Source organism: Scyliorhinus canicula, chromosome 24 (genome assembly GCF_902713615.1).
Source record: "Scyliorhinus canicula chromosome 24, sScyCan1.1, whole genome shotgun sequence".
Taxonomy (NCBI): domain Eukaryota; kingdom Metazoa; phylum Chordata; class Chondrichthyes; order Carcharhiniformes; family Scyliorhinidae; genus Scyliorhinus; species Scyliorhinus canicula.
The window spans coordinates 19,136,280-19,149,816 of record NC_052169.1 but is presented as its reverse complement, the minus strand read 5'-3'; the positions used below and the strand labels follow the sequence as shown (position 1 = coordinate 19,149,816).

At 46.0% G+C, this 13,537-nt stretch overlaps 1 protein-coding gene across 2 annotated transcripts in view; it reads right to left on the bottom strand.

Annotated features, from left to right (window-relative positions):
- Positions 1-13,537, bottom strand: part of LOC119956802 (fibrillin-1-like) — a 622,562-nt gene that overhangs the window by 19,577 nt on the left and 589,448 nt on the right. Inside the window, exons 61-62 of one of the 2 annotated variants that reach the window (XM_038784237.1) lie at positions 7,250-7,378; positions 6,874-6,993 (exon numbers count right to left, since the gene is read on the bottom strand). In XM_038784237.1, coding sequence (XP_038640165.1) covers positions 6,874-6,993; positions 7,250-7,378 — 249 coding nt within the window. The remainder of the gene's footprint in view (positions 1-6,873; positions 6,994-7,249; positions 7,379-13,537) is intronic. The other variant, XM_038784238.1, reaches the window with a different exon arrangement.

Genomic DNA, 13,537 nt, shown 5'->3' with positions numbered 1-13,537 from the left:
ACTGGAACGACGGAGGTTGAGGGGCGACCTGATAGAGGTCTACAAAATTATGAGGGGCATAGACAGAGTGGATAGCCTGAGGCTTTTGCCCAGGGTAGAGGGGTCAATTACTAGGGGGCATGGGTTTAAGGTGCGAGGGGCAAGGTTTAGAGTAGATGTACGAGGCAAGTTTTTTTACACAGAGGGTAGTGGCTGCCTGGAACCAGCTGCCGGAGGAGGTGGTGGAAGCAGGGACGACAGTGACATTTAAGGGGCATTTTGACAAATACATGAATAGGATGGGAATAGAGGGATACGGACCCAGGAAGTGTAGAAGATTGTAGTTTAGTCGGGCAGCATGGTCGGCACGGGCCTGTTCCTGTGCTGTACTTTTCTTTGTTCTAATGCCACTGCACCTCATTTCAGAGCTCCCAAATCCTCCCCTGCAACCCCTATCCATGGAAGGTTCACCCCTTCCCTCCACAGCCACAGCAATGCTCAGGCCTCTCATTTATGCCAGCATTCTCGAGTTATGAGGACGCCATTAGCTGAAAACATGTGAGAGTCTGTCCACCTCGTCAAGAGGGGGCAGAACACACGGGGATCCCTGACTTTGGGGGAGGCAGTAGCACCTAAGTGTTATTCTCCATCTATGGACCCCTAGATCACCTCGTTCAGTGGCAAGTCGCATTTGTCACTCTGTCAGGCAGGAGTCAAGACATTTTGCAGAGAATAAGGTGAGCATCACCTCTATCCTCACTGCAAGGCAGCATTCGCCTGCAGTTGCTTTCGCGCCCTACCCATGAATGGAGTGACCATGTCGATGACCTCCCTCAGGCTCTACAGTTAGTGAGAAGTGAGACCCCATGTTGGGAAAGGTCTTCGCAACCTAGTCCTGGTCATCACCAATCCGAGAGCCAATGAGGGCATCCATCGCCCTGTGAGAGCGCACAGCATAAAATAATAAAGAAAATTACTTGTTAAGTTACAGCAATCCACAGTATCTTGAGCAGTCCAATTGCCTGCTCGACCAGCGAGTGGGTTGACGTATGGTCCTTGTAGCGAGTCTCAAGACGTTTTTGTGGCCTCCGCTCTGGCATCATCAGTCACTTCCTGAGTGGGTATCCTTTATCCTGGGGTGCCAACACTCCAGCTGCTGCTCTCCCACAAAAACAGCTGGCATCTGCGAGTGCCCCAGGATGTAACTATCATGGACACTCCCCGGGAAACCTGCACACGCCTGCATGTCGTGCATTGCGTGGCTACAGATGAGATGGGACTGTGCCACAGGGGAGTTGCCGGAACACCTCGGATTCCACCCCACCCCCCGCATCTCTGCATTTGACGGGCAGTGGGCGGAACAGGGTGGCAACACGCCACCTGGGATACCCAGGCAGCAGATGAGACCATCCAGGCCAGGTCCCTCCAGAAGACGCCCGCCAATGGGGACCCAGGTCGCAGGGTAGGAACCACAGCGAGCCACCTCCTGCTGTACCATCTGGGGAACCACCTAGTGGAAGCGTTAGGGCCCGTAAAGTCAGAAAGTTAGACACTAATTAAATTGGGTGCAGGACAGTTTAGTTATAGGGGCTAGGGCACAAACCTGTAAATATTTCTTTATATTAAACACCTGTTACCACTGTTATAATCTGTCTCAGTGCTCTGTCAGATGGGTGTGTGGGGTGGGCTGGTCTGGGCTGGCCAGAGGGGAGTGATGGAATTGGCTCAGATGCTGGGATCACCCAGGTGGACGGTGGGAAGTGCTACTGTGGGCATCAGTCAGACGTTGTCAGATGATATGGAGCAGCAGAGTACATTGTGGAGCGGGCTGTCATCATCCTCCACCCCATGGACCAGATCCGATGTTACTGCCAACCCAGGGCCCACATGCCGGAGTGCGGCAGGTATGTTTCACGGAGGGGATTACAGGTGGAATGGCGGGGGGAGGTGGATGTGGTGTCCGTGCCCCTGGCCAGTTTCTCCCACCCCCAACCCCTCTTGTTGGTGTACCTGGAGTCTTCAGGCCACATTAAACTGGAAAACACCCTTGTTAGAGACCCCATGCTGCCAATGCAGCCTGGCATCTCCCGAAACCCCACCCATGAACCTCACCGGTGCTCCTAGTGTAGACCCTATGGATTTACCTGCTCCATGTATACCAGCCGCTATACCCCTTTAGACCTAGAGGCTTCCAGCCATGAAGGGCCGCTAAGGCCTACACTTACCCTCCGGCTCCAGGAAGAGCCTGCTCATGTGTGCCCTGGTTAGATGCGCCCCGTACACCACTGTTAACTGCGTTAGGCTCAGCTCTGCGCCTAAGAGGTGATCTTATGCAGAGCCTCGCTCCCCCAATCTCCATGCCAGCCCTTCCATTTTTCTCGTGTCTCGTCCAGTGGGGCCCTTAACTCTTCTAACAGTTGACCTTATCTGTCACCAAATTTACCTCCCCTAACAAGTCCGACCCTAATAGTCTGTCCAGTAAGGTGTGTCTGGGTATCTGGGGGAACATCGTAGTCTCCTTGCGGAGAAGGTCCCGCGACTGCAAGTACCGAAGCTCGTTCCCTTTCGGAAGTTGGAGCTTCTTGGTTCGCTCCCCCAGGGTCGTGACCCCACCGCTCACGCACATGTTCTCTCACGTTTTGAACGTGGCGTATATTTTTACTGAAATAAATTTATGGTTCCCGCAGATGGAGGCTGCAGCACACATGCCACTGAGTTTGAAGTTGTGCTTGAGGTGGATCCAGGTCTTTAATGTGGCTACTACCGTCGGACTACTCAAATATTTGGTTGGGGTGCTGGGAGTGAGGCGGTGGCCAATGCCCGGAGGGACGTCCCTGTACATGAGACTTCCTCCATCCGCACCCATTCCGTCTCTCCTAGCCACCCCTGCACCCTCTCTGCGTTCGCTGCCCAGTAGTAGAATAGATGATTTGGCAGAGCCAAGCCTTCCATGTGTCACCTTCTTTGTAGGAACGTTTTTACTATCCCAGGGCTCTTTCCTGCCCAGACAAAGGCCATGATCAGTTTATCAATTCTGGTGAAGGAGGATTTGAGGACGAAGGTCAGGAGTGATCTGAATAGGAAGAGGAACCTTGGCAGTGGATCTCATCTCCACGTATCCCTCTTCACCTCCTCCACCAGGCTGGACAGGTTCCATTTACGGAATCACATCCAGTTCTGGGCTATCTGGATCCCCAGACACCTGAACTTGGTTTGGGTCAGTGTGGTGAATGAGATTCACACAGCATTATAGTTACCAATGTCACTCTGTTCCAAGTATATACATGTATCAATATTGTAAGTGCAGTTGCACTACCTGACCACCAGGGGGAGTAGCTCTGGGAGTTCTCGAGAGTTTGTACTGGGCTCCCCCCTTGGATCCGCCCAGAACTCCTCCCCCTGGAGCTGCTGTATAAAGATCCGTGCCACAGAGTCAGCCAGCCAGTTCACCGAAAGTTCAACGGCTAACAGGCTGGCTCTGTTGTAAGTATATTAAAACCGCTATTCTAATCCTACAAGCACGTGTCCGTAGAATTGATGGTTCCATCAATTTAATATACTTACGAAACAGTCGAAGTAAATCATGGAAGCAGCCCTCAAGCCTGAACTCGACCCGCAGGATGCAGAAGCTAAGGAAATTTTTTCCCACTGGCTGAGATGTTTTAAGGCCGACCTGGCAGAAGCCAGCACCGCTGGAACAATGGAGGAACAAAAACTCAGCCTACTGCACGCGAGGGTAAGCCACAGAATCTCCACACAGGTTCTTACACCGCAGCGCTGGCGATATTGGACAAAATGTACGTTAGGCCCATTAACGAGGTTTATGCATGCCACGTGTTTACGACACGCCGTCAGCGGCCGACAGAAACGTTAGCCAAGTTTGTACGGGAACCTTTTGCAATTTTAGTACCCGTTTGGGGTCAGAAAGTCTAATCAGAAATTCCGAAGAGAGAGCCACCTTTCATGTGACCGCTCAGCTCATGATCGCCACTGGAGAGTACTCAGTGATTGGGTAAGTACTGGCGGGAGGGCTCGCTAATGATATTTATAACGTATTTAATGAGGTTCCAGCCTTTCATGATGGATTTTTGTTACACCACTAGAAAGGTGTCTGGAATATTGGAAAACAATCTTGTTTCCCGATTCTTGGAATATTTTCCACCCACGCGTTGACGGCTAATGCGGGCTCAAGATTCCGCCTGTGGAAAGTAACATTCATAGAACATAGAACAGTACAGCACAGAACAGGCCCTTCGGCCCTCGATGTTGTGCCGAGCAATGATCACCCTACTTTAAACCCATGTAACCCGTATACCCGTAACCCAACAATCCCCCCCATTAACCTTACACTACGGGCAATTTAGCATGGCCAATCCACCTAACCCGCACATCTTTGGACTGTGGGAGGAAACCGGAGCACCCGGAGGAAACCCACGCACACACAGGGAGGACGTGCAGACTCCACACAGACAGTGACCCAGCCGGGAATCGAACCTGGGACCCTGGAGCTGTGAAGCATTGATGCTAACCACCATGCAACCGTGAGGCCCCGATGTTACACAAGTGCCAGGAAATGACCATCTGTAACAAGAGAGAACCCAACCATCAACCTAACTGGGCTAACCCTGTAAATATAGCAGCTACAAGAGCAGGTGAGGGGCTCTTTTCTCGCTGCATCTCTTACTCCACAAAGCCTGCTGACAATCAACATGCCACAAGTCCAGGAGTGTGAACATCTAGTGCCTGGATGAGTGCAGCTTCAACAACACTAAAGAAGTTTGACCCATCCAGGACAAAGCAGCTTGCTTGATTGGAATCCCTTCTCTTCACCACCTGTGCACAGTAGTAGTGTATACCATCTACAAGACGCTCTGCTGGAACTCACTAAGGCTCCTTAGGTGGCACCTTCCAAACCCATGACCACTACCATCTAGAAAGACAAGGGCAGCAGACTCATGGAAACACCATCACCTGGCAGTCCCCATCCAAGTCACTCATCCTGACTTGGAAATATATTACTGTCCCTTCAATTTCACTGGGTCAAAATCCTGGAACTCCCTCCCTAACAGCACCGTGGGTGTACCTCACCATATGGACTGCAGCAGCTCATTAACGCAGCTCACCACCACCTTCTCAAGGGTTATTAGGGGTGGCAATGAATGCTGGCCGAGCCACAAAAGCCCACATCCCTTGAATTAATAATTGTGATGACTGGAAGACTTTAGGAATACTGGATTCTAAGTATTGGACAATTTGAGGGTTAAGAGCCTGGGGTTAGAGTGTGTTTGACTGCATTGGTAATGCTTTAATTTTTCAGGGCCTGGATGCTTTTAGCAGCCAGAAAGTGAAATTGACAAAGGAATGTGTTTTTCAGTCTGGGCTAATGGATTGTTGTTTGACTGGGAAAGTCCCTGGGGAGTTGATGTGCTTTGTAGCCTGCAGAAAAAAAATGTTTTTCAGCTTAGGGAGATTTCTAGGTGGAGCCAAGGAAGGCAGAGGTACATTTTGAAAGGTTTTAGAGAGGCAGTTTTTGGAGAAACCTTTGGAGAGAGAGTTGAATTATGATCTGCCTGACGCTGAGTCCACAATTCTCACACAGTAAGATAGATTAACAGCTGTTTGCTTCTTTTCTTGTTGTTTAATGAGAATTTGAGTGGTAGTGATTAAGGAGTAATTGTAAGCTGTTTTTTTGGGGTGTAAAGTTAAAAGGTTTAATATTGTATTCATATTAGTTTTTTGTTTTAAAAATACCAGAGCCCTATTTCTTCATGCAATCACTCCTGGAGCAAATCATTCTTTCCACAGTCTTGCAAATAAACTAAAATACTGGGGTTTTGGTCCAGTACCCTAACCACTATTGGGTCTGGTCTTGGATCTTAATAAAAAAAATAGTGAATGGCTGTGGGTCAGCCTGCATTGGCAGTATGCGTTCGCCACCACCCCTCATGACGGATGTGAAGATCCACCATCCAAAAGATATTGGCCTATATCTGGAAAACAGTGATATTAAAGCAATATGGAGGTCCGATTTTTCTCAATGCACCTCTTTGTTTAGATGAAAATAGGATTTCACCTGCAGCCACACTGTCAACTGATTAAAACACTTTTTAAAATATCATACATTTTGTTTTCCTCTTCTGGAGGATTCACATGGACTTGAAATGTTAACTCTCATTTTCTCTCTCCACAGACGCTGCCACACCTGCTGAGTATTTCCAGCATTTTCTGTTTTTGTTTCAGATTCCAGCATCCGCAGTATTTTGCTATTATTCCATACTTGTTTTGCTATTTTAAAAGTTGCCTTTGCAAGAAACTATTACAACTTTGGCAAGTGATAATGGATCCACAGAGAAGTCAGTTATCGATAATTTGTCAGCAAAATTAGTCCTGTTCTTTTTAATTGCCAATTATTTTTAAATATGAAAATTAATCTTTTGGTGCTAAATATTGCTAGACATTGAACAAGGAGAATTCCTTACAGCAGGATACCCTCTACAGTCTAAATTCCTTACATGAAATGGGAACTAAGTAGCTTTAGTGGTCGTATTGGATTATTTGTCAGAAACCATGCATTCAGAGGTTCAAAACCAATGCTCTCTTGGATGCATAGTTTTATGTTGATCTTTTGGACTGCACATCCTGCAGTAATAGAGTCTCTTTGAGAGACAGGGTGAGACATATTCAGAGACTGCTTATCTGTCGAACTGAAATATTAAATTATGGGCAGCATCGACAGTGTTCATACAGGTATCAGATTGTCCTAAACAGGGAAATAGAAGTGCTCAGAAAGAAATTAAAACAGAGGAGAAATAGTTACACATTGTTAACAAAATCATAAAGATTCTTCACTGGAAACATTTATCTTGCTAACAAATTTGAACATGAGTTACTTGCCAACACATTGATTCCATTGATAGTGCTGCAGATAACCATGTGGACAGCCACATCGATATCCACCAACCAGGTTCTGACAGCCATGTTGGCAACGATGGCTTCCTTCACATTCGTCAACATCTAACAAGTGATTAAAAATAAATGCTGAACAAGAAGGTTTTTTTAAAAAAAAAGAGGATTATAATTTATTACAATTACTTTGTATGGTTTTATATGCACAACCTTTCTTTTTAATTTTTTATTGTTGCAGACCTCTACTGAATGCACTGTTAAGTATTTATGAGCTAACATAGCAAACAAGAAAGTTCACATTGGTTTTTTAAAAAAGGCACAAAGTTATTTCAAATGATTGCTATCCAGGATATTCAAACTTTACCTTCACAGCTGTGGGCAGTTTGATCCAGTGAAAATCCACGCTGGCATTCACATAGAAAGCTGCCCGGGGTATTCTGGCACACTCCTTTAGATCCACACATATTTGTTTCAGCGATACATTCATTGTTATCTGCAATAGAGCAATCAATCAGTGCATTTGGCCAGCCACTGAAGACATGTATATTGCTGTGACTTAAAGGAAAATTCCAGGTTTCAGAGGATTAATATTTGACACACATATGTACCTCACTCTTTAGTGAGCAAATTGTTTAAGATTACGTGAATTATCTTGATTACCTTCTCAAGCATTAGGTGTTAAGATGCTCTGTTCTCAATTTATCTGAACAGGTTCTCAAGTTTTGGCAAATATTGGCCTTAATCTTCTGGTCTCTAGATCTTTGGATCCAGATGTACAACCCTACATATGCGTTGGACCTTGTAAAGTCCTAATGAGCTGAAGTCCGTGCAAACTGCCTGGGAAGTTTGATCTTCCAGTGGGCAATTACCCTGCTGCGTGGGACACTCTGAGGATAGCCGTGACTCTGTGTTAAAGTCAGACTTTAGACACCTCCATGGTACTTAACTGGACAATTACCCAGGAAATGTAAGATAGAAAATCCTAGTCTAACTCTCAGATAATTATAGAACTGACTCCTATACAGGAACACAAGAGTAGGCCATTCAGCCCATCAAGCCAGCTGTGCCATTCAATACGAGTGTGGCTGACCATCCATCCATCTCAATGCCTTCTTCCCACACCATCCCTATATCCCTTGCATTGGTATTTAGCATTTATCACTCACACTGATTTCCCTAGCCCCTCCCGGTCACCCTATCCAAGTGCCACCTCACATACCTGCTTACCCTACATCTCATCCACATGTCACCCTACCTTCCATTTACCTCACACACTCACCACACCCATTATCCACCCTATCCATTCACTCATTTGTCCACTCAGCCATTCATTTTCATCCATTTACCCATTTACCAATATTCAGGCGGGACCTTTAAATTTGTCTTGCCTTCCTCCCGCATTACAGCGCTGATACAGAGTTCTTCATACACTGTGTGTATACATTTCGTAAGAAGCCAGGCTCGGAAGACTGGGCCATAAATATAGAGCGCTGTCAGGGTGTTGAAAAACTGCAAACTTTGTGGAAGCTGCAAATAGCTGGAACACCATCATTATTTATTCAGGATTTATGTGGTGAAATTGCAGTTCATTACAATTGCAAGTTAAAACGAAAGCTATTTATTGATCAGGTTGGGTATTTTGAATCTTGGGGCTATAGTATTAGAGTACTAACAGCCTCACTAAACAACAAATAAAACTTTGATTGATTTGAAGCTACGTTTACTTGAGAAGCATTGGGCTTCGTGGCACATATCTTAGCAACAGAATAAGACATTGTGTTGCATGCTATATAGTAGAGGTTCTATGAAGCAAAGCATTATCAGAATACCAGAAGAATAGAAGATCTGCTTACTTTATTTATACAGATTAGTTAGAATAACAGTTTTAAATAAAGTTATTTTCTGCACCTTTCTCAAACTGACCATTGAATGCAAGCGGTGTCTGTAAGTAAAGATGACATATAGGTGATTGAGAGACTTACTCCCAGGCTTTTGCCAATGGAGCTCAAAAATTGTGGGCAGAATTAACAGAAATATAACTGATAATAATTTAACATTAGAATAAGAATAAAGTATTAACCAATCATTATAAGAAAGGACAGGTGAATCTGAAATATAGGTGAATCTGAAATATATCTACTGAAAACTGCAGTACATTGTGGGTAAAATAGTACATGCATTTCTGCCAGAATAAGATCCCTTTAAAAATCATAAGATCTATCAAATGATAAAGATGTTTTCATATACTTCAAAGCAGCTGTTACAACCATAGCTCTCTAGGATGCAACCTCAATCTTGTAACTGGCAGCTCAGCATTCCGACAGGATAATGGCAAGCAATTTTAAAATGTTGCATATAGCACAAAAAATTCAAAGGCGTCAATTAAGGTCTGGAATTTAATCTTAGAATCACAATAATATGAACAGTCATTACTCACATGGTTCGTGATCTCATCTAAATCCTATACCTTATAGCTTTCTCCCAGGTATATATTATCTTGATTTATAATCTATTCTGAGCAAATATAAGTGTTTATAAGTCCGTTCCATAATTTTAATGGAATACAAACCCATGTCAGCACAACTGGCACTGACTGGAGATGAATCATTGTGAGTCACTGCATTTTTGCTCAAGACAAATAACAAATTTGGTACAGTAACTACTAATTATTAGAACAAATATACATTCCGCAAACTTAAGGCCAGACATACTAACTTTTAAAAAATATTAAAAAGTGTGCAGCTTTTGTTCTTGTGCTTCTAAGTTTTAATTAAATTAATTTTGATGCTGAGTTAAGCCAAAACTAAATTGAGTAGCGAATTTAACTTAATATTAACAAGTCAATGCCAATGTGACTGCATTTTCTATTCACACACTGCTCCATTTTAGATATATATCCCATTTACCAATACTTAAATAATTTTAACATATGTTGCTAAAAGAGAGAAACACACAGCATTCATGACCATGTCTTAAACACAACAAGTTCTATGAACATTGATATATTTTTGTGAGATATTTTGTAAATAGTTATGGCTTAGGTATAGGTAGAGACACATGCTTACGATTTCCAAAGAAACCACAGGTTCAATGTAACGGGAAAAAAATAGAGTACTGTTTTGGGCACATTTAGTAGGCTGTTTCTCACTGCCTGCAGCGCAGAGAATGACACCACTATCAAACAGGACTTTTTTTGGCCTTGGTGAAGAACACCCCGTCGAAGCCACACTTACCTTAATTTAGCTCCTCAGTGCAGGAAGAGATCATGACTCAATTTCTAAATGCTGCTCCTATCTCTCGACCCCCCCACCGCAGCCTCTGGACCCCCAATTTACCTGTTAGGGGTCCTTGAGCTCCCCTTACCCCATCTCATAAGGGCAGGCATCCTCGGGCCCGATCTCTGGCAGTGCCAACCTGGCACCCGGGCAGTGTCCTTGCCAGACTGGCAGTACCATCTGGGCACCCTGGCAGTGCCAGGCCAGTGGGAGTGCCAGGGTATCACCCGCCCAGATCCCGACAACCTAGGGGCCCCGGATTGCCTGGGAGACCATCCTGGTGCCATCAAGCCTGGTCCATGCTTGTGTGAACCAGCGCTAAATGGCATCATGGCGAGGTCTCCTCAGTGAAGGCGAGATCCAGATCACGACGCTTCGTGAGATCTTGCGAGGGGTCCCTGAGTGTCGCAAATCTCACGAGAAGCCTCTCGCAAGATTTAATGGCCTCATCACGCCCCGAGTCAGGCGCAACGAGGGCGTTCGATCGGGCTCCACATATTGAGTATTAATGAAGTGCAAGCCATTCTTCAACGTTCTTTTTTTTTCTCTGGGATTAGGCTGCCAAGATGATTATGATTTGATTTGATTTATTATTGTCACATGTATTAGTTGAAAAGTATTGTTTCTTGCATGCTGTACAAACAATGCATACCGTACATAAGGAAGGAAGGAGAGACTGCAGAATATAATGTTAGTTATAGCAAGGTGTAATACGAGGTAGGTCCATTCAAAAGTCTGATGGCAGCAGAGAAGAAGCTGTTCTTGAGTCGGTTGGTATGTGACCTCAAACTTTGGTATCGTTTACCTGACGGAAGGTGGAAGAGAGTATGTCCAGGGTGCTTGGGGTCCTTAATTTTGCTGGCTGCCTTTCTGAGGCAGCGGGAATTATAGATAGAGTCAATGGATGGGAGGCTGGTTTGCGTGATGGACTGGGCTACATTCACGACCTTTTGTAGTTTCCTGCGGTCTTGGGTAGAGCAGGCTCCATACCAAGCTGTGATGCAACCAGAAAGAATGCTTTCTATGGTGCATCTGTAGAAGTTGGTGAGGGTCATAGCTGACATGCCAAATTTCCTTAGTCTTCTGAGAAAATAGAGTCATTGGTGGGCTTTCTTAACTATAGTGTCAGCATGGGGGGACCAAGACAGGCTGTTGGTGATCTGTACACCTAAAAACCTGAAGCTCTCGACCCTTTCCACTTTGTTTTCATTGATACAGACAGGGGCATGTTCTCCACTATGCTTCCTGAAGTTGATGATAATCTCCTTCGTTTTGTTGACATTGAGGGAGAGATTATTGTCGTCGCACCAGTTCACCAGATTCTCTATCTCATTTCTATACTCTGTCTCGTCATTGTTTGAAATCCGACCCATTACGGTGGTGTCATCAGCAAATTTGAAAATCGAGTTGATGGGGAATTTGGCCACACAGTCATAGGTGTATAAAGAGTATAGTAGGGGGCTGAGGACACAGCCTTGTGGGGCACCGGTGTTGAGGATGATTGTGGAGGAGGTGTTGTTGCCTATCTTTGCTGATTGTGGTCTGTGGGTTAGAAAGTTCAGGATCCAGTCGCAGAGGGAAGAGCCGAGGCCAAGGAGCTTGGAGATGAGTTTCGTATGAATGATGGTGTTGAAGGCTGGGCCTTCTATAAATAGAAATCTGACATAAGTGTCTTTGTTATCTAGGTGTTCCAGGGTAGAGTGCAGGGCCATGGAGATGGTGTCTGCTGTGGACCTGTTGCAGCGGTAGGCAAACTGTAGTGGATCAAGGCAATCCGGGAGGCTGGAGTTGATTCGTGCCATACTAACCTTTTGAAGCACCTCATGGTGATGAATGTCAGAGCGACTGGACGATAACCATTAAGGCACGCTGCTTGACGAAAGGGGAATGAATAATTTTGATCGTGGCGATTAGGTTAATCTTTTTTATAGTTTATTAAATATAACCAAACTGAAAATTTCCTCTGGGCAATTAGCCTTGCGCTGTGGACTATCCGAAGATGCGATTTAAATCACAAACTTCAGATGGTTATGACAGGGTGACATTAGAACATAGAACAGTACAGCACAGAACAGGCCCTTCGGCCCTCGATGTTGTGCCGAGCAATGATCACCCTACTCAAACCCACGTAACCCAACAACCCCACCCCCCCTTAACCTTACTTTTTAGGACACTACGGGCAATTTAGCATGGCCAATCCACCTAACCCGCACATCTTTGGACTGTGGGAGGAAACCGGAGCACCCGGAGGAAACCCACGCACACACGGGGAGGACGTGCAGACTCCGCACAGACAGTGACCCAGCCGGGAACTGAACCTGGGACCCTGGAGCTGTGAAGCATTTATGCTAACCACCATGCTACCGTGCTGCCCAGAAAAAGTAAGAAGAATTAAAACCTCATCTAATTTCCAGGTAACTATTGTAAAGTCCCAGACTAATCCTCACCACAGGACACTCCAAACCCATCTGCCTCTCCCCTTCCACCCCCAAACAGTATTTTCCACCCCTCCCCTTGACTAGCAACACGCCATGGGATTTCCACCACCCTTCGCAAAATACCCGCGCCCGGCTCAACATTAACCCTCTCACCAGACTGGGCCATCATCAGACCCCCCCCCCCCCCCCCCCCCCCCAACCAAACCTGACCCAAAACCCCACTCCTGCAGCTCATTCCCGCCCCTTCACCTACTGAAGACAAAACCTGCCACAATGTGACCTGAAGACCACAATCTGAACTGAAGACCCCACCCTGATCACCTGTACTCTAGATCCCACCCTGATCACCTGTACTCTAGATCCCACCCTGATCACCTGTACTCTAGATCCCACCCTGATCACCTGTCCACTGCTCCCCTGCCAACCTCTGCCCACCCATACTCCCCACGAGGTCCGATCCCCGCCCACTCTCTCAAGGTCTGACACCCTCACTACCCCCCCCCTCCGATGTCCAACCACCCGCCCAAGATCCCAACCCCTCCCTTGAGGTTTGGCCCTCCTCCCTCCCCCACAAGTCCGAGATCCCATCCCTACGCCCCTCAATGTCTGACCCCACAGTCCCCCAAATCCTAACTACTTACCAAGCACTTACCTTCTCCCTGCCTGTCAATTTCAACTGGATGTTAAACTTACCTGGTTTATGCAGTAAGTGCCGTAAAAAGGGTCCATGTCCTCCTTCAATCAAACATGCCTTGTCTGTGACAAAGGGCTTCTGAGGCAGCTGTGAATTCTGGATCTCACCTGGCCTGAGTCATAAGGTGGGACAGGACAGGCATGGAACAAATTTTGTGTTAAGTACTTGGGCATGGAGTGGCAATCCGACGCTGACTGCCACTCTCATGAAGTTATGGCCCAATATAATTCTCAAGAATGAATTGG